Source organism: Coregonus lavaretus (genome assembly GCF_964263955.1).
Source record: "Coregonus lavaretus genome assembly, chromosome: 26".
In the NCBI taxonomy this organism is placed as follows: domain Eukaryota; kingdom Metazoa; phylum Chordata; class Actinopteri; order Salmoniformes; family Salmonidae; genus Coregonus; species Coregonus lavaretus.
In genome coordinates this window covers 1,395,887-1,422,988 of record NC_140013.1, presented here as the reverse complement: position 1 = coordinate 1,422,988, position 27,102 = coordinate 1,395,887, and the positions used below count along the sequence as shown (strand labels likewise).

Genomic DNA, 27,102 nt, shown 5'->3' with positions numbered 1-27,102 from the left:
TTGTCTCTGTGGCAGTTATTCTCTCTTTTAGAACAGCAAGTTATCCATCGTCCTCTGGACTAGGAGCTAGCTACCGACGATGCTTTTCATTCAGGCCTATGCACAAACACAGTTACCTACGCAAAATGGCGATCCTGCGTATTTGCATCTAGTTACAAATCACGGGGCTGCACACGTTTGCTTATTCTTGCTTTGCACCTACGCAGGGTCACCATTTTGCATAGCTTATTGTATTTCTTGCGTCTGTCCGTAAGATATAAATTAGGCTTATGGGCCTTGTTTGGGGACCCAGGTGAAGTTCCAGCCTCCATGGGTGTCCTTGCGGACGAAGGCCTGTCCCTGAGGAAAGCTGTGTGTCTTGAGTCTGACGCTGCTGGAAGGGTTTAGGGACATGCTGAAAGCTAGCTCTGTCCGGCTACGTGGGGTAGACAGTTCAGGGTACTGAGTCGTCACATCACCCCCTACAGGACTGGAGGGGCTGCGGCACTGCGGGCTGGGAGTGTGGTGCAGCCCGGGACTCCTGTCCTGAGACAGATAGGTAGAGGAGGCTAAGATGGGCCTGAATGGCTGTATTGGGTCAGTTGACGAGAGAGTGTTGACCAATTGGGCCAGTGGGGGTTCATACGGGGTGGCCTGGAAATTGGGGGTGACTTCTATGCTAGGGTTGTATTGGATGGAGGGCACAGTTCCAGTGAAGTTAGAGCCGGAGTCTGTAGAGACACTATAGTCAATGTTGGTGTTAAAGCAGTAATCAGTGTATTGTCCTATTCTGGCACCATGGCCAGGGCCATCAGTAGGTGTGTCATAAGCGATGGTTTTATGATTGGTTGTTTGGCAGTAGTCACCAGAGGAGTCTGTGTTGGAGCTGCATTTGGTGAGGGAGTCAATGGAGGAATTGAAGCTGTATTCAGTGGATGTTGTATCGATGGTGTCCTCGTCCTTCAGGCCCAAGGTCTGCAGGATCCACAGGTCCACAGGTGGGGTGCTGGCTAGCTCCTCTTCGGAACAGAACTGCAGGGACAAGTTCCGGCAGGTCCGTTTCACCTGAGAACCAAGGAGAAGCTGACTGGCACTGAGGTTCCGGAATTCTCCAACACCATGCAGATTCTGGATTTTGGAATTCCGCTTCCGGTTCCTCCTCCTATCGCCACTCTGAGCAGAGAGAAGTCTCTATGGAAAAGGATGAACACAAGTGAGGAGGCTGTTTGAGAGAAACTACACCTCTGTAAACTGGGAAAACTAGGCTTTCCAAAGGGCACACTTATTATGCTACATTTAGAGATAGACTTTAGAGATAACTAGAGATAAACTCAGCTGAAATTAATCAACCAATCAGCCATGAATGATCTTTGATTATGAAGTAATTACCTTAGTTTTTTCCTCCAACGTTTTCACAAATGAGGAGTTTAAGAATTCTTTGAGTTTGTTATTTTCCTCATGCAGTCTTGCCAGTTCCCCCTCTCTTTGTATCAACGTGTCTTGAAGCTTAGGAAAATGAAAGAAACATTTGTAAGTATCTACAGTACAAATGATATATTCATTATTTTATTTACTCATTTGAAGAAGAAAAAGAAGAAGAAAAACAGAAGATGAAAAATCCATTTTAGTGGCTCCACTCTTGACAGCAGAGAGAGAAAAAAATCAGTTTTAAAGTACATTTCCTGCAATTCTACCCATTTTGCCATGGGGTGGAGAGAAAATATGTGCAGTTTTAAAGCTAATTTTCTGCAATTCTGCACATTTTGCCATGACTTATGCCATGTTAATGAAATTTGAGTGAGATTGACTAGCAAAATCAATGGGGGCCCCCTGGAGGTCGGTCAACTACACATTTAGACAGCTGGCTAGACTAACTTCCCAACAAGAGACATAAGACAAAAAAAAAATATGCTGATGCACAACCACATTTCGAACTTGCACCTTGTGTTTGCTACGATTCTGGGGGGGATAGAGACTAATCTTAACTTACAAATGGGCACATTTACAAGGCTAAGGGGGGGCTTGCAGAGGGGCACTTACTCTGGTACAGTCAATCAGTCGTAGGGCCATGGCCATTCATACTGTGTGACTGTTAATGTGGATATATTAAATTAAACAACCATTTTGTACTCTTTCTCTACTGCATTATGATTAATTTCCTAGTATTTTTCTCAGTTCCCCTATGTCAGGTTGTTACTAATAGTGCTATACATACTGTATGGTAATATTTTCAACGTATAATACAGTTATTATACTGTAATAATAACCAGTAACATACAAAGTTAAAAACTGTTTTAATAAATAAAAAAATTGGTCAAACTGAAATTAATCAACTCTACACAATGACCAAAAATGAAATATAATCATGGCTGCCTCTCTCCTGCATGAAGTTAACACATGCAATAAATCCTCTTGACTTAAACTGCTATCATTTCATCAGAGATCATATATGATCATTCAGATTGATTCACACTATGACATATCATCCGTCTATGAACTCTATGAGCTTGGAGAGGCACTTCTCACTGTATTACCTGTTGCTTTTGGCCTCTCTCTCACTCTCTCTGCCTGTCTGTCTGTTCATGGCTGTTACGCTCCTGCCATGATTATGATAGCACCAAAGTCTTAACACATGGAACACACCTTCATGACCCATAATCATGTGATGAAGTCAAAGACATCTAAGATGAAATCACTAAAATGTGCAAGCAAATTTGCCAGGGGTGGTGTACTGGCAGTTTCCAAGTCCTATGCACTCCTTTGAAAAAAACTCTTATGTCCTCTTTTTTTAAATCTTCTTGACTGGTGGCACATCCATTGCTAATTTGCTGACCCTATGCCAGTGATTGTGCAAGTAACTCTGTAGCTAGCAAGTATTATTGGCTTCAAAACATTCACTATCAGTTTTTTACACAGCCAGAAGTTAGCTAGTTAGATAAAACCTAGCGTTAGCTAGTTAGATAAAACCTGACACAACTAAAAATGACTAAAACCGTAAATGTAAAGCTAACTAGCTACTAGCCAGGAGAAAGCTCACTTTCGTTCTAACATATCACAGTTTATTCACATTCATACACTCTTTACTTAAACGGACTTTGTTGTTGCCAACAACAATTACTTTCCCCAGTGCGGTGAGTAATAATGGCGGTGCTGCACAGTGCTTTTTATCTCACTCACACACTGCCACACTGCTTGTAACAACCAAGAGTGAGAATGAAGCAGTCAGTGGAGGTGGGGGAAGTGACTCACATTCCAGCAGCAGAGGCCTTTTCAAAATAAAAGTTCCTCAATTAATCTGGTGACTCATTTTTTCAAAATAAAAGTCATTTATTTATTTTATTATTGAGGGGACATTTGACCTGCTTCTAACATTGGGGTCCCCCCTGTCCCTCTGGCTCCTACGCCCCTGCACACTTCACACACAACCCACAGCTTTTAATAGAATCATTGAGTGGATAGTTTCTGCTCTGAATGAATTTAAATAAATTGGTCATTTAGCAGACGCTCTTATCCAGAGCGATTTACAGGAGCAATTAGGGTTAAGTGCCTTGCTCAAGGGCACATCGGCAGATTTTTCACCTAGTCGGCTTGGGGATTAGAACCAGCGACCTTTCGGTTACTGGTACAACGCTCTTAACCACTAAGCTACCTGCCGCCCTTTCAGGTAGCACCTGAAATTCTGATGGAAGAAACCCTCCAGTTTTGTTCGTGTAAATAGCTACCTGCTTGTTTCTCTGCAAATGTGGTGACAGGTGGTCAGTCCAGATGGGGTCAGGTCGAGAGGTCCCAAAGTCCAAGCAGGAGTAGAGTTCTAGGTGGAAGAGAAGACAAAGACATTACCCTAAATATCAGAAATTTAACAATAATAGCGGCAAACAGCAGTAAAGGCCTGTGATAGATAGGCCTACATGAGTAAGTAATGTGTACAGTATAGAGAAAATAAACAAACGATTTGAAGAAAAAAAACGGAGTCAAAAACCTTAGGATGTGATTTTAAATCAATCCTATTATGTGATATCCAAATTAGGAAACTTTCAGTGATAAACGAGCCAGCCACATGGAGTCTCGCGCTGAACCTGGCATATCACTGCGAAGTAAAAATTAATTTCAACAGACTTACCCCGCTGTGTCGGCTCGTGCTGGCAGGCTGTGTCGTCCGGGGGACCAGCGGCCCAAAAGGAGGCCAGAGTCACCGTGGAAACGTCAACACTGTCTGCGGACGTTGGGGCTGGGTAAGGGCAGTTGTAGAGTTGGCCCCCTACAAAGCTCAGATCTTGACAAGTCAGGGCTGTGCTCTGTAAAACAAATAGGCACGAGGGATACCTCATCAATGAAGTGATAGTTTATCAATAAAAGACCTAATTGTATATTATAACATGTTCATGATTATCAATTGTGACAATAATCCATCACCTAATGTAGACAGATGTGATTAATTGGGATAAATGGTGATACATTGTGAACTCTGTCTGTCTCTCTTACTCTCTAACATGGAACTATTAAATAAATTGGCTTCAATCATGCTTAGATGCAACATCCTTATTTGATGTGAATTCCAGTCAGATCGAATAAACAACTATCAGATGTGTATAAAATATAACTGAATAATTAAATCAACGCCACAAGCAATCCACAATTTTCCACGCCGTAATGTGAGATACGGATAAAGTTCCTCGAGAGTTACAGCGATCAGCATCATCTATCTACCTGTTGCGTCTGCCTTATCGAAACTGTGCAAATTCCCGATCATGGCTCCAGCTCACAAAATCTCAGCACTTCAGTCAACATTGTAGGTAGGCTACGCTATGTTTTACAAAACGTTTAATCAAATGTATTTATAAAACTCGTCACATGCAAGTCTGCAAATGCATCAAATTGCCGGGGAACACTGTGCGTAAAATCGCGCATCATGGTCACCATGCGCTGATGAACATTAACACAACTAAAAAGTCCATATTATTAGGAAAATGGACAAACAAAACATACATGAATGTTTAACTGTCAAATGATGTGACCAGGACACTCACCATGGTGAAGGTAGGGTCACACGGAGTAGGGCGCGTGTGGGGCTCCGGGAACGCTCCGAACCTGTATGGAGAACTGCTGCGTGGGTTGGGGGAGGTGATTAAGTAGGCTACAACTAATCTTAATTTTGCAGTAGCAGTGAAGACTGAGCCCTATCCCCTCTCTCCACGCAATCTGATTTGACGATCTAAAGCTGTCAAACTTGTGACGTGTGATATTGGACAGTTGGAGTCTTGGTGATCCACATCTGCGCGGCTTGTTTCATTTAATCAGAACGAATCAAGATGCGTTATTATGCATGTCCCTTAATGCAGTAGCTTACACTAATACTTATTTTATTTTGCACGGTGAATGAGTATATAGCCGCATCATCAAGTCATTCTGCTCAGGAGCAGATATGATGGAGAGATACAAATCCTCCTACGGCACCTGTGCGCAGGACTCCGTCCATTGGATGGCGCAGAGTTAATGTTTAAACCGAGAACAGATAGTTAAGAGACATGGGGAATTAATTTAACCAAACGTCTGTCATGGGTAGACATGCATATACCCCCACCTCAACTCAACTGGCAGTTAAATGAAAGGAACATACCTTTGAGTGATACATTAACATGGTATTGTATGAGACGTGAGGTAAGAGAGAGAGAGAGAGAGAGAGAAGGGAAAGGGGCAGTATTGAGGAAGGAGGAGGAGGAAGAGGGTAGGGGTGTACTGTATTTATTGTAATGATGCTGGTGGTATATTTTCTAAACGATTTCTAGCTTCAACTGTGCATTGGATCAATTGAGCAATAGAAAGTTGGCTACATACATGTTCCAGAGAATGAGGAATGAGTTAGTGACACATTCCATCCTCAGTGTCATATTGCATGATAGTTTAAAGGTCCTGAACAGTCATTCTGAAAAGCAATTTCTCTTTCATGGCTAACTACCAGCAGGAAGTTTGAAAAGACAGGCTATGTCAAGCAAAAAAAAAAACGATGATTTTGACTGTTCATGACTTTTAACGGTGGCAATTCATAGAAATCTAGTTTCTGTCATCTTTATTATCATTACCCTCACACCTCACAATGATATTTAAACATACAGTGCATTTGAAAAGTATTCAGACCCCTTGACTTTTTCCACTTTGTTACGTTACAGCCTTATTCTAAAATGGATTACATTGTTTTGCCCCCCCCCCCCCCCCCTCATCAATCTACACACAATACCCCTTAATGACAAAGCAAAAACAGGTTTTGAGAAATGTTTGCAAATTTATATTTAACCCCCCCCCCCTCGGAAATATCACAGACATAAGTATTCAGACCCTTGACTTTGTTGCATCCTCAAGTCTTATTGGGTATGACGCTACAAGCTTGGCACACCTGTATTTGGGGAGTTTCTCACATTCTTCTCTGCAGATCCGCTCAATCTCTGTCAGGTTGGATGGGGAGCGTCGCTGCACAGCTATTTTCAGGTCTCTCCAGAGATGTTAGATCGGGTTCAAGTCTGGGCTCTGGCTGGGCCACTCAAGGACATTCAGAGACTTGTCCCGAAGCCACTCCTGCATTGTCTTGGCTGTGTGCTTAGGGTCATTGTCCTGTTAGAACGGGAACCTTCGCCCCAGTCTGAGGTCCTGAGTGCTCTGGAGCAGGTTTTCATCAAGGATCTCTCTGTACTTTGCTCCGTTCATCTTTCCCTCGATCCTGACTACTCTCCCAGTCCCTGACGCTGAAAAACATCCCCAAAGCATGATGCTGCCACATCCATGCTTCACCGTAGAGATGGTGCCACATTTCCTCCAGACGTGACGCTTGGCATTCAGGCAAAAGAGTTCAATCTTGGTTTCATCAGACCAGAGAATCTTGTTTCTCATGGTCGGAGAGTCTTTAGGTGCCTTTTGGCAAACTCCAAGTGGGCTGTCATGTGCTTTTATTGAGGAGTGGCTTCCTTCTGGCCACACTAGCATGAAGGCCTGATTGGTGGAGTGCTGCAGAGATGGTTGTCCTTCTGGAAGGTTCTCCCATCTCCACAGATGAACTCTGGAGCTCTATCAGAGTGACCATCGGGTTCTTGGTCACCTCCCTGACCAAGGCCCTTCTTCTCCGATTGCTCAGTTTGGCCAGGAGGCCAGCTCTAGGAAGAGTCTTGCTGGTTCCAAACTTCTTCCATTTAAGAATGATGGAGGCAACTCTGTTTTTGGGGACCTTTAATGCTGCAGACATTTTTTGGTACCCTTCCCCAGATCTGTGCCTCGACACATTCCTGTCTCGGAGCGGTACAGACAATTCCTTCGACCTCATGGCTTGGTTTTTGCAATGACATGCATTGTGTGTGCCTTTCCAAATCATGTCCAATCAATTGAATTTACCACAGGTGGACTCCAATCAAGTTGTAGAAACATCTCAAGAATTATCAATGGAAACAGGATGCCCCTGATCTGAATTTTGAGTCTCATAGCAAAGGGTCTGAATACTTATGTAAATAAGGTATGTCTGCTTTTAATTTTTCATAAATTTGAAAGAAATACTAAAAACCTGTTTTCGCTGTGTCTTTATGGGGTATTGTTTAGATTGATGAGGAATATGTTTTATTTAATCCATTTTAGAATAAGGCTGTAATGTAACAAAATGTGGAAAAATTCAAGCGGTCTGAATACTTTCCGAATGCACTGTATTTTCAGCTTGTCATGTTTCAGCATTTATGTAGGGAGGAAAAGGTGCAATTTGCCATGCTTCGTCAGGAAAATAATTTTGTACATTTTAATTCTGTCTCATTTAGGTGTAATTTCTGGCTTCTCAGCATGACTACTGCATGCAACTAAAGTTAAAATAAGGTGTCATTTACAGTGGCTTGCGAAAATATTTACCCCCCTTGGCATTTTTCCTATTTTGTTGCCTTATAACCTGGAATTAAAATCGATTTTTTGGGGGGTTTGTATAATTTGATTTACACAACATGCCTACCACTTTGAAGATGCAAAATATTTTTTATTGTGAAACAAACAAACTATTCACCCCCCCAAACTCAAAACTCTGTAGATCCACCTTTTGCAGCAATTACAGCTGCAAGTCTCTTGGGGTATGTCTCCAAAACCTTGGCACATCTAGCCACTGGGATTTTTGCCCATTCTTCAAGGCAAAACTGCTCTAGCTCCTTCAAGTTGGATGTGTTCTACTGGTGGACAGCAATCTATAAGTCATTCCACAGATTCTCAATTGGATTGAGGTCTGGTCTTTGACTAGGCCATTCCAAGACATTTTAATGTTTCCCCTTAAACCACTCGAGTGTTGCTTTAGCATTATGCTTAGGGTCATTGTCCTGCTGGAAGGTGAACCTCCGTCCCAGTCTCAAATCTCTGGAAGACTGAAACAGGTTTCCCTCAAGAATTTCCCTGTATTTAGCACCGTCATTCCTTCAATTCTGACCAGTTTCCCAGTCCCTGCCGATGACAAACATCCCCACAGCATGATGCTGCCACCACCATGCTTCATCTGACCAGAGTACCTTCTTCCATATGTTTGGGGAGTCACCCACATGCCTTTTGGCGAACACTAAACATGTTTGCTTATTTTTTCTTTAAGCAATGGCTTTTTTCTGGCCACTCTTCCGTAAAGCCCAGCTCTGTGGAGTGTACGGCTTAAAGTGGTCCTATGGACAGATGCTCCAATCTCCGTTGTGGAGCTTTGCAGCTCCTTCAGGGTTATCTTTGGTCTCTTTGTTGCTTCTGATTAATGCCCCCCTTGTCTGGTCCGTGAGTTTGGCAGTTTTGTTGTGGTGCCATATTCTTTAAATTTTTTAATAATGGATTTAATGGTGCTCCGTGGGATGTTCAAAGTTTCTGATATTTTTTTACAACCCAACCCTGATCTCTACTTCTCCACAACTTTGTCCCTGATCTGTTTGGAGAGCTCCTTGGTCTTCATGGTGCCTCTTGCTTGGTGGTGCCCCTTGCTTAGTGGTGTTGCAGACTCTGGGGCCTTTCAGAACAGGTGTATATATACTAAGATCATGTGACAGATCATGTGACACTTAGATTGCACACAGGTGAACTTTATTTAACTAATTATGTGACTTCTGAAGAAAATTGGTTGCACCAGATCTTATTTAGGGGCTTCATAGCAAAGGGGGTGAATACATATGCACACACCACTTTTTAATTTTTTTTTGTAATACTTTTTTGAAACAAGTTATTTTTTTCTTCATTTCACTTCACCAATTTGGACTATTTTGTGTATGTCCATTACATGAAATCCAAATAAAAATCCATTTAATTTACAGGTTGTAATGCAACAAAATAGGAAAATACTTTTGCAAGGCACTGTACAATAAAATATGACCTATGCTTGTGATGGTCTAATTCAGAAATGTACTAACATTTTCAGCATTTCAGTTGAGCAAGTAAACCACTTTCTGGCTTGTTTCAGGTGTAGGCTGGCTTTGTGTGGGCGTGTGGGTGGCCGGGTCTTCTCACACACAGGAAGTTCAGAGATAACTTGAGGATCACCTGAATGGAGTGTCACCTCAGTTCTATAAATAATTGGACGTTTTAGTTACACTGTAACGAATTGATGTAATTTTTTAAATCATACTGTAATGTGCTGCTTTTTCAGTTTACAATATATTACTGTAGACTGCAATGCATTATGGTCTATCTTATTATAACATTCATTAGCTGTAAAATGTATAATTGCATGTCTGCGGCCCACACATGTACGCACAATCACACAATCACACACACACGCACACACACACACACACACTTCCCTTGGGTGGTTCAGCTCTGGTCACACCCTAGTTTCAGACCAGGTTCTTAAAGTCCAGGTAGCATATAATGGATCCTTTCAGACATTTATGTAGTTGAGGCTGTATATTACCTAATATACATGGGTTCCAACTTGAAAAAATATTTGTTAGTTTACAATTTATGCTCCCCACACGTAAACACATGGAAAGGCTTGAACGCAAGATCGTAATTTTGATGACTCACACGGTGAGCCTAACGTAGATGATAAGCTGGTGCGCAACACGTTTAAGTATGGAATATGTCAGTGAGGATTCTTCTACACTAGTCACAACATATTGACACAATTACAATCTTTATAGAATAAAATTCTAATTTCATCAATTACATGTGGAAAAACGTATTTGAGTGAACATTATCAAGCCAGCAGCAGATGAAACAGAAAGTTAATTCTCTCCTCCCTCTCTCCCTGGTTTTAGCTGCGGCTATCACTGTCTAGCTGGCTAGCTTTAGGATATTTACTGGCCCATACCGGTGACATATTTAGCTATGTTACAATGCCTTGCAAAATTATTCATCCCTGTTGGCGCTTTTCCTATTTTGTTGCATTACAACCTGTATTTTAAATTGATTTTTATTTGGATTTCATGTAATGCACATACACAAAATAGTCCTAATTGGTGAAGTGAAATTCAAAAAAATACTTGTTTAAAAAAAATCTAAAAAATAAATAATGGAAATGTGGTGCGTGCATACAGTGGGGGAAAAAAATATTTAGTCAGCCACCAATTGTGCAAGTTCTCCCACTTAAAAAGATGAGAGAGGCCTGTAATTTTCATCATAGGTACACGTCAACTATGACAGACAAATTGAGGAAAAAAAATCCAGAAAATCACATTGTAGGATTTTTAATGAATTTATTTGCAAATTATGGTGGAAAATAAGTATTTGGTCACCTACAAAAAAGCAAGATTTCTGGCTCTCACAGACCTGTAACTTCTTCTTTAAGAGGCTCCTCTGTCCTCCACTCGTTACCTGTATTAATGGCACCTGTTTGAACTTGTTATCAGTATAAAAGACACCTGTCCACAACCTCAAACAGTCACACTCCAAACTCCACTATGGTCAAGACCAAAGAGCTGTCAAAGGACACCAGAAACAAAATTGTAGACCTGCACCAGGCTGGGAAGACTGAATCTGCAATAGGTAAGCAGCTTGGTTTGAAGAAATCAACTGTGGGAGCAATTATTAGGAAATGGAAGACATACAAGACCACTGATAATCTCCCTCGATCTGGGGCTCCACACAAGATCTCACCCCGTGGGGTCAAAATGATCACAAGAACGGTGAGCAAAAATCCCAGAACCACACAGGGGGACCTAGTGAATGACCTGCAGAGAGCTGGGACCAAAGTAACAAAGCCTACCATCAGTAACACACTACGCCGCCAGGGACACAAATCCTGCAGTGCCAGACGTGTCCCCCTGCTTAAGCCAGTACATGTCCAGGCCCTTCTGAAGTTTGCTTTTGGATGATCCAGAAGAGGATTGGGAGAATGTCATATGGTCAGATGAAACCAAAATAGAACTTTTTGGTAAAAACTCAACACGTCGTGTTCGGAGGACAAAGAATGCTGAGTTGCATCCAAAGAACACCATACCTACTGTGAAGCATGGGGGTGGAAACATCATGCTTTGGGGTTGTTTTTCAGCAAAGGGACCAGGACGACTGATCCGTGTAAAGGAAAGAATGAATGGGGCCATGTCTCGTGAGATTTTGAGTGAAAACCTCCTTCCATCAGCAAGGGCATTGAAGATGAAACGTGGCTGGGTCTTTCAGCATGACAATGATCCCAAACACACCGCCCGGGCAACGAAGGAGTGGCTTCGTAAGAAGCATTTCAAGGTCCTGGAGTGGCCTAGCCAGTCTCCAGATCTCAACCCCATAGAATATCTTTGGAGGGAGTTGAAAGTCCGTGTTGCCCAGCGACAGCCCCAAAACATCACTGCTCTAGAGGAGATCTGCATGGAGGAATGGGCCAAAATACCAGCAACAGTGTGTGAAAACCTTGTGAAGACTTACAGAAAACGTTTGACCTATGTCATTGCCAACAAAGGGTATATAACAAAGTATTGAGAAACTTTTGTTATTGACCAAATACTTATTTTCCACCATAATTTGCAAATAAATTCATTAAAAATCCTACAATGTGATTTTCTGGATTTATTTTTCTCATTTTGTCTGTCATAGTTGACGTGTACCTATGATGAAAATTACAGGCCTCTCTCATCTTTTTAAGTGGGAGAACTTGCACAATTGGTGGCTGAATAAATACTTTTTTCCCCCACTGTATGGCAGTACACAAACTGACACAAATTCATTCAGAAATGGAGATAGAGGATAGCTAGCTATAGCAAGCTAATGTTAGCTGATGCCTCTTCAAAAAGAAGCAACTGTGATAACATTGATCCTTAGATTAAAAAAAAATAAACGTTGCCATTGAACATAATCCACAATCCACCCCTCTAAAGAAAGCCTGTCTCTGGGACTTCTCCAAAATGACCCCAGATCCGCGATCAATTCCATGACCAAAGCGTCGCATTTAATTTTAGCCCGCAAGAAGGCTCTGTAGAAAACTTCCCCGGCACCACAGACACCATCCAACGAGCCATCCACACACACAGAGAGCCCAAGTGCAGACAGCCAGCAGCTCCCAAAATACAACTCATGCGTTAAACTCCAGAAATAAACTTTCCCATTGAGCAAAATCCATCCCTCTAAAGAAAACCTGTGTTCTTTGGCCAAAATGCCACCAGATCCACGATTGAATACATGGCCAAAGCATCGCATTTCGGTTTAGCCTGCCATCCACACACATAGACACACACACAGTTTCAGCCCCAGCCACAGGGCTCTATACAGAAACATTGACCTCCATCTCGACCAAAACTGCTCTTTTCCCATAGGCTTGTACTATCTGTAGTATGACAGCACCAGCCGTTAGCTACCAACAGCTTGCAGACATGTTACTTTAACATTAATCAGTGTTATTTAGATGGAAGACGTGAGCTAAATGCGGTAGCTCTATAGCTAGCTAACTTAAGCATAGAGGTAGTAAGCTAGCTCTTTCACTTACCAGGTGAAGCCCTGATAGTGCTCTGTCTCTGCTGGTGCTGCAGCCACGTTGTTGGTAGGGACACCATCCACTTTGGAAGAAAAAACGTTTTGTTGAAGCCCTCCTTCCATTGTTGATAGCCATGGAAGTTCTCAAGGAGGAAATGTGCCCCGCAGATTGACGAATAGATGCCAAATTTGCCTGCTTCCTTCTCACAAATGTATTCCACTTTTCGCAAACTGTTTAATTTGCGTGGCCATAGAGGCATGCTCACATTTGCATAGCAAGTGTTGCTACACCCTGCTACCACACAAAGCTTGGCCATCTTGATGAATAAAAATGCAATTGCTAGCTAGCTCCATACTACTAACCTAAGTGTTTTTTGCTTTTTTTCACAAGTATATGAAGGGTGAGCACAGATATTTATTTCCTCAATGTGTGACACTGACCGCCGCTGTGGGATTGTTTCCGAAGTTAGAGCTGATTTGTCAGAGCTGACTTTTAGAACAGAATTACAGTATTATTAAAATGTATTTCAGTTTTACATTTGGGAATGTTTTCTTGGGGTACTCTCAGTTACTATTACATACGTTTCGGCCTTCAGAAATAGCTGCTACATGCCCTTTAAGTGTGGTCCTCTGTGTGGTTTTGTTTTGTTTTCAGTGTTGCAGAGGAGGAGGAGGAGGGGGAGGAGGGGCCGTGCAGGCAGCAAAAACCTGTTTTTGTTTCGCCAAAGCTTAGCTTTGGCAGGAGAAGTGGGCTCCAAGGGTTTTGCTGGTCCTTTCTGTCTTAATTGCAGGGTTTTAGAGTGACTTTGTGAATTGTTCCAGGGGTGGCGAGGAGGAGGTATGAGGGGCGAAGGAGGAGGAGGAGGTGGGGGACGTGGGTGTTAGTGTTTACTCCTATCCTCTCTAACTGACAATTAAAGGGATAAGAACTTCTCTCCTTTCACTCTTCCTTGCCACTTTTCCCTCTCTCCGATTAAGATCCTCACCCCCTCCCATTTGCCATTGAAGTAAAACTATACATAGCCAAAGGATTTCTATGCGTGCCAACGTACCTTTGTGGAAATCTGACTGAATCCCCATTGAAGCAACTGAGTTTGGAAACCTTTCATGTAAAGTCTTAGTACTACCATTGCAAATATGGTAATTTATGATGCCATTGTCCAAAACAACAGACTGTCATCATACACACATATTCTGAACATGTGACCCACGTTAGAAAATGGTGGGAACACTAGCCCATGCCTCCACCAATCCATTGCTTTTAGGTTTGTGTGAAGTAGTGACTGTGTGCATACTTCAGAAGAAAGTAGATATTATTGGTACCCAGGCAGGAAAGTGGGAGAATGATTGAAACCTCTGGTGGAGCAATATATGTATTTGAAGCTGGGGACAGTTACTGCAAGACCACAGGCTCTGCTACATTTTTTGTGACACTTTGCGCTATACCAGTGCCAGATAATATGTAAGTTGCTCTGGATAAGAGCGTCAGCTAAATGACCTAAAAAAAAAAAAAAAAAAGATAAACCACTAGCAGTAAAAGGCCTAAGTGTTGTCATTGCACCTTTGTGTTAAATGAATGACCGTTTTCCCCTCTCTCCCTCCTACTCTGTGTGTCCGTCTGTCAGGGGTTTGACACCACCGCCCTCTGCCCTCCTGCCGGCTTCATTTTAGATCATTATTATCTTACTTTTCGGACTCAAGAATGAGCTACATAAAGTAGCTTAACTGCTCTTACAGTAACTGATGTAGTTTCCTAAAAATGTTTTATCAACATGGTCTGTTTCAACATGTCTGTGGAAATTATGTATTGTAGAAAAATGTATCTTCTGTTTTGGTCACTATATATAAGCAAAGGGTGTGATATGAATACATGCAAAAAGTTGCTACAGGTTTTCTTGACCTTTTTGGTCTTTCATACCCAAATCCGTCCCTTATCCCTGGCAGATTCTCCCTTCTCATCCAAATCCACACTTTGCCCTCAATGCCTTTTCCATCAGAAAAGTTTAACGTAGAACAGCATTTCTAGCTAATAATTTCATTTTCTTTGCATCCCACCACAACACTGCGTTTAATGCATTTTGGTTTGAAGGCACCCTTATGTGTGAGTGAGGGAGTGATTGTGTGAGTGTGTGTGCGTGTTTGTGTATGTGTGTCTTTGTATGTATTAATGCGTGTGTAGGTACGTGTGTGTGTGTGTGTGTGTGTGTGTGTGTGTGTGTGTGTGTGTGTGTGCGAGCAGGGGAACCCTGAACAGCTTCTAGGCAGAGTTGATAAGAAAAAGCCATATCTCAGACTGCCCATCTTAATCTTAATTTTTTTATTGGCAAGTCTGAGATATGGCTTTTTCTTTGCAACTCTGCCTAGAAGGTCAGCATCCCGGAGTCGCCTCTTCACTGTTGAGACTGGTGTTTTGCGGGTACTATTTAATGAAGCTGCCAGTTGAGGACCTGTGAGGCGTCTGTTTCTCAAACTAGACACTCTAATGTATTTGTCCTTTTGCTCAGTTGTGCACCGGGGCCTCCCACTCCTCTTTCTATTCTGATTAGAGACAGTTTGCGCTGTTCTGTGAAGGGAGTAGTACACAGCGTTGTACAAGATCTTCAGTTTCTTGGCAATTTCTCGCATGGAATAGCCTTCATTTCTCAGAACAAGAATAGACTGACGAGTTTCAGAAGAAAGTTATTTGTTTCTGGCCATTTTGAGCCTGTAATCGAACCCACAATTGCTGATGCTCCAGATACTCAACTAGTCTCAAGAAGGCCAGTTTTATTGCTTCATTAATCAGCACAACAGTTTTCAGCTTTGCTAACATAATTGCAAAAGGGTTTTCTAATGATCAATTAGCCTTTTAAAATTATCAACTTGGATTAGCAAACACAACGTGCCATTGGAACACAGGACTGATGGTTGCTGATAATGGGCCTCTGTACACCTATGTAGATATTCCATTTAAAAAATCAACCGTTTCCAGCTACAATAGCCATTTTACAACATTAACAATGTCTACACTGTATTTCTGATCAATTTTATGTTATTTTAATGGACAAAAAAAGTGCTTTTCTTTCGAAAACAAGGACATTTCTAAGTGACCCCAAACTTTTGAACGGTAGTGTATAAGATGAGTAATGCAAGATATGTAAATATTATTAAAATGGCTAGTGTTCCATTTCTTAAAGTGGCCAGTGATTTCTAGTCTATGACTATAGGCAGCACCCTCTAATGTGCTAGTGATGGCTGTTTAACAGTCTGATGGCCTTGAGATAGAATCAGTTTTTCAGTCTCTCGGTCCCAGCTTTGATGCACCTGTACTGACCTCGCCTTCTGGATGATAGCAGGGTGATCAGGCAGTGGCTCGGGTGGTTGATGTCCTTGATGATATTTTTGACCTTCCTGTGACATCGGGTTCTGTAGATGTCCTGGAGGGCGGGTAGTTTGCCCCCGGTAATGTGTTGGGCAGACCGCACCACCCTCTGGATAGCCTTGCGGTTGCGGGCGGTGCAGTTGCCGTACCAGGTGGTGATACAGCCAGACAGGATGCTCTCAATTGTACATCTGTAAAAGTTTGTGGGGGTTTTAGGTGCAAAGCCACATTTCTTCAGCCTCCTGAGGTTGAAGAGGCTCTGTTCCGCCTTCTTCACCACACTGTCTGTGTGGGTGGTCCATTTCAGTTTGTCAGTGATGTGTATGCCAAGGAACTTGAAGCTTTTCACCTTCTCCACGCAGTCCCGTCGATGTGGATAGGTGGGTGCACCCTCTGCTGTTTCCTGAAGTCCACGATCATCTCCTTTGTTTTGTTAACGTTGAGTGAGAGGTTATTTTCCTGGCACCACACTCCCAGAGCACCCCTCCCCTGCCCCTCCATCCCCTTAAAGTTAATCCAAATTACAAAATAATATATTGATTTCCTTACCCTGTAAGCAGTCTATGGACAAGGCCACTGAAACCAAATGCTGCCTTTTTAGCATTTGTGGTACAAATTCATTGCAAGTCAATGTTACCGATATTATATTTTTTTGCGCTTTATGTCCAAATCATCTATAAGTAATTTCATAGAGCTATACAATCAATTTGAGATACTTTCGGATTATTTGGATATGACGTGCAAAAATTGCTGATATTGGTACCATTGACTTGCATTGAATTTGCAGTGGCCAGTTAAACAAAACCAAAGCATGGATTGCTGTCATACTGTACCTTGTCCATAGACTGCTTACACTGTAAGGAAACCAATAACTAATTGTATAATTTGCGTGAACTGTCTTTTAACTCCCTCCATACCCCCTTCACCAAGCTCTGCCTCCATCCATCCCTTCACTCCTTTACCCCTTCACAGCTGTCTATCCCTCCATCCATATCTCCACAGCTCTCTCTCTACATCTGTCTATGCCTCCATATCCTTTCCCTCTATCCCCCCTCCACTCCTCCAACCATCTTCGGCTAGACGGCGACTACCATACTATCCATTCGGACCCCCCCCCCCACCTCTTAGCCAGTTGTCCAGTTAATTGCTCCGTGTTTAGGGCCAGTAATGAGGCTGTACAGGTGGGCTACCTGGGAGTCTAACCCCGTGGCCCTGACACAGATGTCAGCTCGGCCGGCCCTTTCTCTGCTGCACTTCCCCTGCAGAGAGCTGTAATGACAGGGGGCTGCAGACAATGGATTTGTTGGGCAACAAGCGGGCCACTCTGGCTGCCTGCAACCTGTTGTGAAGTGGTAAACAGGCCTTTTGGACTGTTCCCTGTCTGCATGGGGCCTGGCTCACACTGAGTCAACATGTTGGCTCCAGAAACTATAGATTTGAGGCCAGGATTCTATCCAAGCAGAACTATAGAGCATTCCACTTCTATAGGTAATTTACGGTTGAGCCTACATGCAGCGTTTACCATGAATGCAATATCTGCAAATGTAGGGGGAAACGCTTTTGAAAGCCGAATTGTCGGCTGTATAAAGAGTGACCTGCGCTACAGTGCGGATCAGATTGAATCCCAGCCTGAGTTTCAGTAAAAGACGAGTGATTGATGAAGTAATCCATTATTAGTAATCCACTGAAGGTAAATTCTGTGTTAAATTATGTTTAGATTAACAACACAGGCTAAGGACCTGTATGATGTTCTCCACTAGGAGTTAAGAACATGCATTTCAAGTTAGGATTTCACCTTAGTTGAACAAGGTCTAAATGTGGTCCTCTGTAACTCAATTGGTAGAGCATGGCACTTGTAACGCCAGGGTAGTGGGTTCGATCCCCGGGACCACCCATACATAAAACATTTATGCGCACATGACTGTAAGTCGCTTTGGATAAAAGAGTCTGCTAAATGGCATATTATATTTATATTATAAATCACCAGCACTGACCACTACCTAAACCATTAACACATATGTGAACTACAGTGAGGGAAAAAAGTTTGATCCCCTGCTAATTTTGTACGTTTGCCCACTGACAAAGAAATGATCATTCTAATTTTAATGGTAGGTTTATTTGAACAGTGACAGACAGAATAACAACAAAAATATCCAGAAAAACGCATGTCAAAAATGTTATAAATTGATTTGCATTTTCATGAGGGAAATAAGTAATTGACACCCTCTGAATCAGAAAGATTTCTGGCTCCCAGGTGTCTTTTATACAGGTAACGAGCTGAGATTAGGAGCACACTCTTAAAGGGAGTGCTCCTAATCTCAGCTTGTTACCTGTATAAAAGACACCTGTCCACAGAAGCAATCAATCAATCAGATTCCAAACTCTCCACCATGGCCAAGACTAAAGAGCTCTCCAAGGATGTCAGGGACAAGATTGTAGACCTACACAAGGCTGGAATGGGCTACAAGACCATCGCCAAGCAGCTTGGTGAGAAGGTGACAACAGTTGGTGCGATTATTCGCAAATGGAAGAAACACAAAATAACTGTCAATCTCCCTCGGCCTGGGGCTCCATGCAAGATCTCACCTCGTGGAGTTGCAATGATCATGAGAACGGTGAGGAATCAGCCCAGAACTACATGGGAGGATCTTGTCAATGATCTCAAGGCAGCTGGGACCATAGTCACCAAGAAAACAATTGGTAACACACTGCGCCGTGAAGGACTGAAATCCTGCAGCTCCCGCAAGGTCCCCCTGCTCAAAAAAGCACATATAAAGGGCCGTCTGAAGTTTGCCAATGAACATCTGAATGATTCAGAGAACTGGGTGAAAGTGTTGTGGTCAGATGAGACCAAAATGGAGCTCTTTGGTATCAACTCATCTCACCGTGTTTGGAGGAGGAGGAATGCACCTATGACCCCAAGAACACCATCCCCACCGTCAAACATGGAGGTGGAAACATTATGCTTTGGGGGTGTTTTTCTGCTAAGGGGACAGGACAACTTCACCGCATCAAAGGGACGATGGACGGGACCATGTACTGTCAAATCTTGGGTGAGAACCTCCTTCCCTCAGCCAGGGCATTGAAAATGGGTCGTGGATGGGTATTCCAGCATGACAATGACCCAAAACACACGGCCAAGGCAACAAAGGAGTGGCTCAAGAAGAAGCACATTAAGGTCCTGGAGTGGCTTAGCCAGTCTCCAGACCTTAATCCCATAGAAAATCAGTGGAGGGAGCTGAAGGTTCGAGTTGCCAAACGTCAGCCTTGAAACCTAAATGACTTGGAGAAGATCTGCAAAAAGGAGTGGAACAAAATCCCTCCTGAGAAGTGTGCAAACCTGGTGGCCAACTACAAGAAACGTCTGACCTCTGTGATTGCTAACAAGGGTTTTGCCACCAAGTACTAAGTCATGTTTTGCAGAGGGGTCAAATACTTATTTCCCCCATTAAAATGCAAATCAATTTATAACATTTTTGACATGCGTTTTTCTGGATTTTTTTGTTGTTATTCTGTCTCTAACTGTTCAAATAAACCTACCATTAAAATTACAGACTGATCATTTCTTTGTCAGTGGACAAACGTACAAAATCAGCAGGGGATCAAATACTTTTTTCCCCTCACTGTATGGGCTTAGTACATTTGAAGCACCTGATTTTTCAAGAACCATCAAAGTAAACCATTGACTGCTTTGGCACATATTATGCAAATCAGCAACCTACTCCGTAGATGTTGTGTGTGTCATCATACTATTTACTAATTTACCCCAATATAAACAGGGTTGCCTACAATAATAGTCAAACAATGTTCGCCACGTGCTCTCCAGAGCACCTGTGGAGAGTGTCTAAAGTCACAGCCTGGCACGCTTGACTTCTTCACGGGGGGCCTCTTAACTTCCACCTGGCCCCTCCTTAACTCCATTTAGTGTTAACCCCCCACTCCTCCTGCTCAGACCATATATGATTATTAACCTCCTTCCACAGTGACTCTCCGTATCTGGCTGTTACCTATCAGTGCTGTGGCTAGGGCCTACTCCGTTAGTTAGCGACGTGCTGCTAATCTTCTTTTACCTCAACAATAGTCACCTGCTGAGAGCACTGTGCCAATTAAGCCCTCAGCTACCAGAGCGCCCCAGAGAGCAATGCAGAGAGAGAGTCCCGCCCCGCCCTGGCCCAGAGCATGAGTCCTTCTCGTCCCCCAGACGGACCAGCCCAGCTGCCCCAGGCGTGCCGGGGACCTAGGAGGACCCCCTTTCCCTATCGTGGTATGCCACTGGCAAACATGGGGGAAGCCCTAAACCGGTTCCTTTTGTTTGGAGTAGGAGAGACATATTGGTTCCTGCAGGACGTGTGTCGCCCCCCATCCACCCCCCCCACCCCCGTGCCTGCCCCGGGCATCCGGGGCGTGATTCTGCTGCCACCACGCTGACATCAAAGTAGTGCCAGTCAAGGGAGGGGGGAGGGGGGGTGTTCTACTAAGCTATATGGAATTGTTTTAAGGTCATACCAAGGATAATTTTGCTATTTGATTTAGAATTTTAAGACTCCTTGAACTATTTAAAAAAAGTATTAAAAAAATTACGACACAAAAACTATTTGATGACCTTACTGCTATTATTCCATACATACGCATTTAATAAGAGATTCACTACATGGAACAGATTGTCCCCAAAAAATCTCAAGGAAGTTTGTTCTGAAGTGTCAGTCCTATATCTGAGACATAAGAAAGATCCTGACTTTTTTTTAAATATTTTTTTTAACCCCTTACATGTATTTAACCCATTTCTTATTTTCTCTCTTTTTGCATATTTGTGACAGTGAATGTTATCAGATCTTCAACCAAAACCTAATATTAGATAAAGGGAACCTGAATATATATTTATTCATCTAATTAAAGTTATGTAACACCCAATTCCCCTGTGTGAAAAAGTAATTGCCCCCTTACACTCCATAACACCCACTCTTGCATGAAGAACTGCTTTAACTCATCGACATTTGTGAGTACTATCAGACAATCGGGTTCTTTGTCACCTCCCTGACCAAGGCCCTTCTTCCCCGATTGCTCAGTTTGGCCGGGCGGCCAGCTCTAGGAAGAGTCTTGGTGGTTCCAAACTTTTTCCATTTAAGAATGATTGAGGCCACTGTGTTCTTGGTGAACGTCAATGCTGCAGACATTTTTTGGTACACTTCCCCAGATCTGTGCCTTGACACAATCCTGTCTCGGAGCTCTACGGACAATTCCTTCGACTTCATGGCTTGGTTTTTGCTCTGACGTGCACTGTCGACTGTGGGACCTGACAGGTGTGTGCCTTTCCAAATCATGTCCAATCAATTGAATTGACCACAGGTGGATTCCAATCAAGTTGTAGAAACAGCTCAAGGATGATCAATGGAAACAGGATGCACCTGAGCTCAATTTCGAGTCTCATAGCAAAGGGTCTGAATACTTATGTAAATAAGGCATTTCTGTTTTAAATGTTTTATACATTTGCAAAAAATTATAAAAACCTGTTTTCGCTTTGTCATTATGGGTATTGTGTGTAGATTGATGACATTTTTTTTATGTTATACATTTAAGAATAAGGCTGTAACATAACAAAATGTGGAAAGAGTCAAGGGGTCTGAGTACTATCTGAACGCACTGTATAGTTATAGCCTCCATAATAATAATAATGGTTAGCGGGTCTGCATAAACCAATAGGGGTTTATATACAGTAATATATACAGTTGAAGTCGGAAGTTTACATACACCTTAGCCAAATACATTTAAACTCAGTTTTTCACAATTCCTGACATATAATCCTAAAAAAAATTCCCTGTCTTAGGTCAGTTAGGATCACTACTTTATTTTAAGAATGTGAAATGTCAGAATAATTGTAGAGAGAATGATTTATTTCAGCATTTATTTCATCACATTCCCAGTGGGTCAGAAGTTTACATACACTCAATTAGTATTTGGTAGCATTGCCTTTAAATTGTTTAACTTGGGTCAAACATTTCGGGTTGCCTTCCACAAGCTTCCCACAATAAGTTGGGTGAATTTTGGCCCATTCCTCCTGACAGAGCTGGTGGAACTGAGTCAGGTTTGTAAGCCTCTATGTTCGCACATGCTTTTTCAGATCTGCCCAAACATTTTCTATAGGGTTGAGGTCAGGGCTTTGTGATGGCCACTGCAATACCTTGACTTTGTTGTCCTTAAGCCATTTTGCCACAACTTTGGAAGTATGCTTGGGGTCATTGTCCATTTGGAAGACCCATTTGCGACCAAGCTTTAACTTCCTGACTGATGTCTTGAGATGTTGCTTCAATATATCCACAATTTTCCTTCCTCATGATGCCATCTATTTTGTGAAGTGCACCAGTCCCTTCTGCAGCAAAGCACCCCCACAGCATGATGCTGCCACCCCCGTGCTTCACGGTTGGGATGGTGTTCTTCGGCTTGCAAGAACCCCCTTTTTCCTCCAAACATAACGATGGTCATTATTGCCAAACAGTTCTATTTTTGTTTAATCAGATGATTAAGGACATTTCTCCAAAAAGTACGATCTTTGTCCCCATGTGCAGTTGGAAACCGTAGTCTGGTTTTGGAGCAGTGGCTTCTTTCTTGCTGAGCGTCCTTTCAAGTTATGTCGATATAGGACTTGTTTTACTGTGGATATAGATACTTTTGTACCTGTTTCCTCCAGCATCTTCACAAGGTACTTTGCTGTTGTTCTGGGATTGGATTTGCACTTTTCGCACCAAAACACGTTCATCTCTAGGACACAGAATGTGTCTCCTTCCTGAGCGGTATGACAGCTGCGTGTTCCCATGGTGTTTATACTTGCGTACTATTGTTTGTACAGATGAACGTGGTACCTTCAGGCATTTGGAAATTGCTCCCAAGGATGTACCAGACTTGTGAACGTCTACAATTTGTTTTCTGAGGTCTTTGCTGATTTCTTTAGATTTTCCCATGATGTCAAGCAAAGGGCACTGAGTTTGAAGGTAGGCCTTGAAATACATCCACAGGTACACCTCCAATTGACTCAAATGATGTCAATTAGCCTATCAGAAGCTTCTAAAGCCATGACATCATTTTCTGGGATTTTCCAAGCTGTTTAAAAAAGGCACAGTCAACTTAGTGTATGTAAACGTCTGACCCACTGGAATTCTGATACAGTGAATTATAAGTGAAATAATCTGTCTGTAAACAATTGTTGGAAAAATTACTTGTGTCATGCACAAAGTAGATCTCCTAGCCGACTTGCCAAAACTATAGTTTGTTAACAAGAAATTTGTGGAGTGGTTGAAAAATGAGTTTTAATGACTCCAACCTAAGTGTATGTAAACTTCCATCTTCAACTGTATATAAATTAAGATGATTGTTTGAAGAAATTACAAAGTCTCTCTCACTTGATTAGAATTTCCACCACAAGTCATCCAAAAGCAAGAGTGTTTCCTGGTCCATCTCTTCTGCTGCAAAAGAGAGGCTAAAAGGGAAAGGGGGTACCTAATCAGTTGCACAACTGAATCCATTAAACCCAACCCCTCTGAATCAGAAAGGTGCGGGGGACTGCCTTAAATCCACATCCACGTCTTCGGCACCCGGGGAGCAGTGGTTGTTGGGGGTTAGTCCCTTGCTCAAGGGCAGAACGGCAGATTATTCCACCTTGCTGGCTCGGGAATTCAAACCAGCGACCTATCAGTTACTGGCCTAACGTTCTTAACCGCTAGGCTTAACCGCTAGTGGGGAGATTTTAAGGGATAGTTTCACCCACATTTCTAAATTTAATACTTTGAGGGAAGGGTTGATAAGCCAGGTGAAATGGTTGAACAAAGGCAAGTGAGTGAGGAAAGAGCAAAATTAATAGGGGCGGCAGTAGCTTCGAGGTTAGAAAGGCAGGCCGATATTTGAAGCCGCGGGCTGCCTGCGGGGAAATCTGCAAGGAGTTATCCGTCAGCCAGAGGGTTACCAGCTACAATATTGCTGTATACTACCTACTGCTGTTGTGCCCTTGAGCAAGACACTTTACCCCTAAGTGCCCATGAGCTGCTCCCAGCCTGTGATGTGTGTTATGTGTCAAGTTGGTCACTATCTATGGCAGCATGTAATGTATTTAGTCCCAAAGTGGTTGCATGGTTCTAAGAGGCTCTGGTGAAGTTAAGTCTTTCAAGTTTCCATTAAGATTGTACTATTGGTTACCGATGACAATGTGGAAGACGTAGATGCTGTTTTACACAGGGTCAATTAAAATCTGTGTTTTTTTCCCCCAAAAGCTCCTCACTCTCAAAAAGGAATTTGTCAGTTTTACTTACCCTCAAACTTTAGAATCAAAGAGGCCAGGTTCCACTCATTCAGTGTATCTTTACAAAGCTTTCCATTCATTGGCCTTGACCTCTGCATTTAAGTACAGAAATGGTAGCAACATAGCTATCTAGCTAAACTAACCTGGCTACATCAAATTTAAGGTAAACTCTAAAGTTAGCTAGCTAACAGAATTTACATCGGTCCTCCTCAACTTCACAAGTCTGACTAAAGCTGCCAATGGCTAATGCTGACAATGGCTAACGCTCAAGCTAACGTTGGCTAGCTAACTAATTATGATAGGACAACCTATTTAACCTGAATGACCATCAAATTCATAACATTTGTTACTTACCGTTTTCAGTCAGCCTAAACATCCTTAGTCTGTCGAAATAACGTTAGCTGTTTTCCACTCGTCAGTCAGTCGCACTAGAACTAGAATAGTTGCAAGTAATCTGGTGGACTTCACGTGCTGGTGGCGGGAGAAATAACCCACTGGCTGGGGCAAATTTACATTTACATTTTAGTCATTTAGCAGACGCTCTTATCCAGAGCGACTTACAGTTAGTGCATACATTATTTTATCGAACCCACAACCCTGGCGTTGCAAACGCCATGCTCTACCAACTGAGCTACATCCCCTGCCGGCCAAATCCCTCCCCTACCCTGGACGACGCTGGGCCAATTGTGCGCGCCGCCCCATGGGTCTCCCGGTCGCGGCCGGCTACGACAGAGCCTGGATTCGAACCAGGATCTCTAGTGGCACAGCTAGCACTGCGATGCAGTGCCTTAGACCACTGCGCCACTCGGGAGACCATAGCCCAACCTTAATAACCCAGTATCAACAACTCAACCTTGCTGTATTTACAGAAAACAACCCAACTATTGACCCAATGCCTGCAACCCAGCAATTGGGTCATCCAAACCACCCAACATTTTCTAGCCATGCATGCAAGAAGCCTTGACCTTTCTGGTGCACACATATTTCTGTGTCTTCAGTTTGATTGAATAACTCAATCTGCATTTTTGCCTTGTAACTGATTGCTTCTAGAAAGAGAAAAGGAACAACACATTATCAAGATGAGCTACTACTAATTGTTACAAAGAATGAATGCATGGGCTACATTTATGAGAACAATAAATGCATTTACTTACCTTGTCAATTTTGAAGACGATACACAAATGTATCACTCAAAAAAGAGTTATGAGTGAGTGCACCACAAACATATTTCCAGGGTGTTGATGCATCCTCCTATCCATCTGTATAAGTTAGGTTTGCTTAGATATCAAATCAACTCATATTGTTGCTAGCTAGCTAGCTTCCTTAGCTGTTGTGCTAGCTAACATGCTACTGAACGTGACACTAGAATGTATACATGCATATTGGAATTAAAAGACAGCAATATATTCACCTAAAAATATGTGTTTAGGCAAATCATTAGTTAGTTAGCTAGCTAGCTATCACATTAATTGTTAAATATATATATAACTAACATTAGCTAAGTGCTAGCCAGTCAGTCAGTGGCACTGACAAATTGAAACTGGTATCAACAAAAAATGTATCCCATAAAACATGACATTGCTAACTAGGCATCATTTAGTTAATACAATTTAGTTTTTTAGGAAGTTTAATTAATAAGTTAGACACTCACTGGATAACTTTGGTAGGTACTGTAACTAGCTAGATATCTTGGTTTCCATTTTCCAACAGATGTTTCTAATCCCCTTGTGATGCTCGTGGATTGACGGATCGGACCAAGGTGCAGCGTGGTAGGCGAACATATTCATTCATTCATTCATTCATTCATTCATTCATTCATTCATTCATTCATTCATTCATTCATTCATTCATTCATTCATTCATTCATTCATTCAATGAACACCAACAAAATACACACAAACGTAAAGTACTGCAGGCTACACCGCCACTACACAAAACCAAGATCCCACAAACTAAGGTGAGAAAACGGCTGCCTAAGTATGATCCCCAATCAGAGACAACGATAGACAGCTGCCTCTGATTGGGAACCATACCCAGCCAACAAAGAAATAGACAAACTAGAATGCCTACCCAAATCACACCCTGACCTAACCAAATAGAGAATAAAAGGGATCTCTAAGGTCAGGGCGTGACACCCCTTGATTGATCATCAAAGGTTACTGGTCTTGGAACTCGTGTTCACCAGAAATAGCTTCTGGTAAACTGTTTGACACTAGTGGCAATAATTGTTGCTGCCACAGGTTTGCCACAGATTCAAATAGAATCTTGAGAGAATTGTCTGCCAGAAAGAAAAACTCTGGTGAACTGTTTGCCACTAGTGGCAATAAATATTATTGTTGCCAAAGGTTTGCCCACCACTAGTGGCAAACGTTTGCAAACTTCTGGCAATATTTTGTGGCACACTATTTAGTTTGCAGCAAATTTGCCACAAACTTGCGGGATGTTTGCAGCAACAAATTCATTTTTGTAAGGGCAGATATATGCAATAAAAACTCAATGTTATCATAAACAAAAGAGTTGATTAAAAATCAACAATTAATAACACCAAAACAATTACTAAATATGTGTACATTTACAGGAGCTCTGTGCTTAGGCTGCTACT

At 42.4% G+C, this 27,102-nt stretch overlaps 1 protein-coding gene across 1 annotated transcript in view; it reads right to left on the bottom strand.

Annotated features, from left to right (window-relative positions):
- Nucleotides 1–267: 267 nt before the first annotated feature.
- Nucleotides 268–27,102, bottom strand: part of gmnc (geminin coiled-coil domain containing) — a gene marked incomplete at both ends in the record, with an annotated part of 72,301 nt that continues 45,466 nt past the window's right edge. The window contains 4 exons of the mRNA XM_084142623.1: nt 268–1,170; nt 1,369–1,485; nt 3,702–3,790; nt 4,100–4,274. Of these exons, the coding sequence (XP_083998749.1) occupies nt 268–1,170; nt 1,369–1,485; nt 3,702–3,790; nt 4,100–4,274 (1,284 nt within the window). The remainder of the gene's footprint in view (nt 1,171–1,368; nt 1,486–3,701; nt 3,791–4,099; nt 4,275–27,102) is intronic.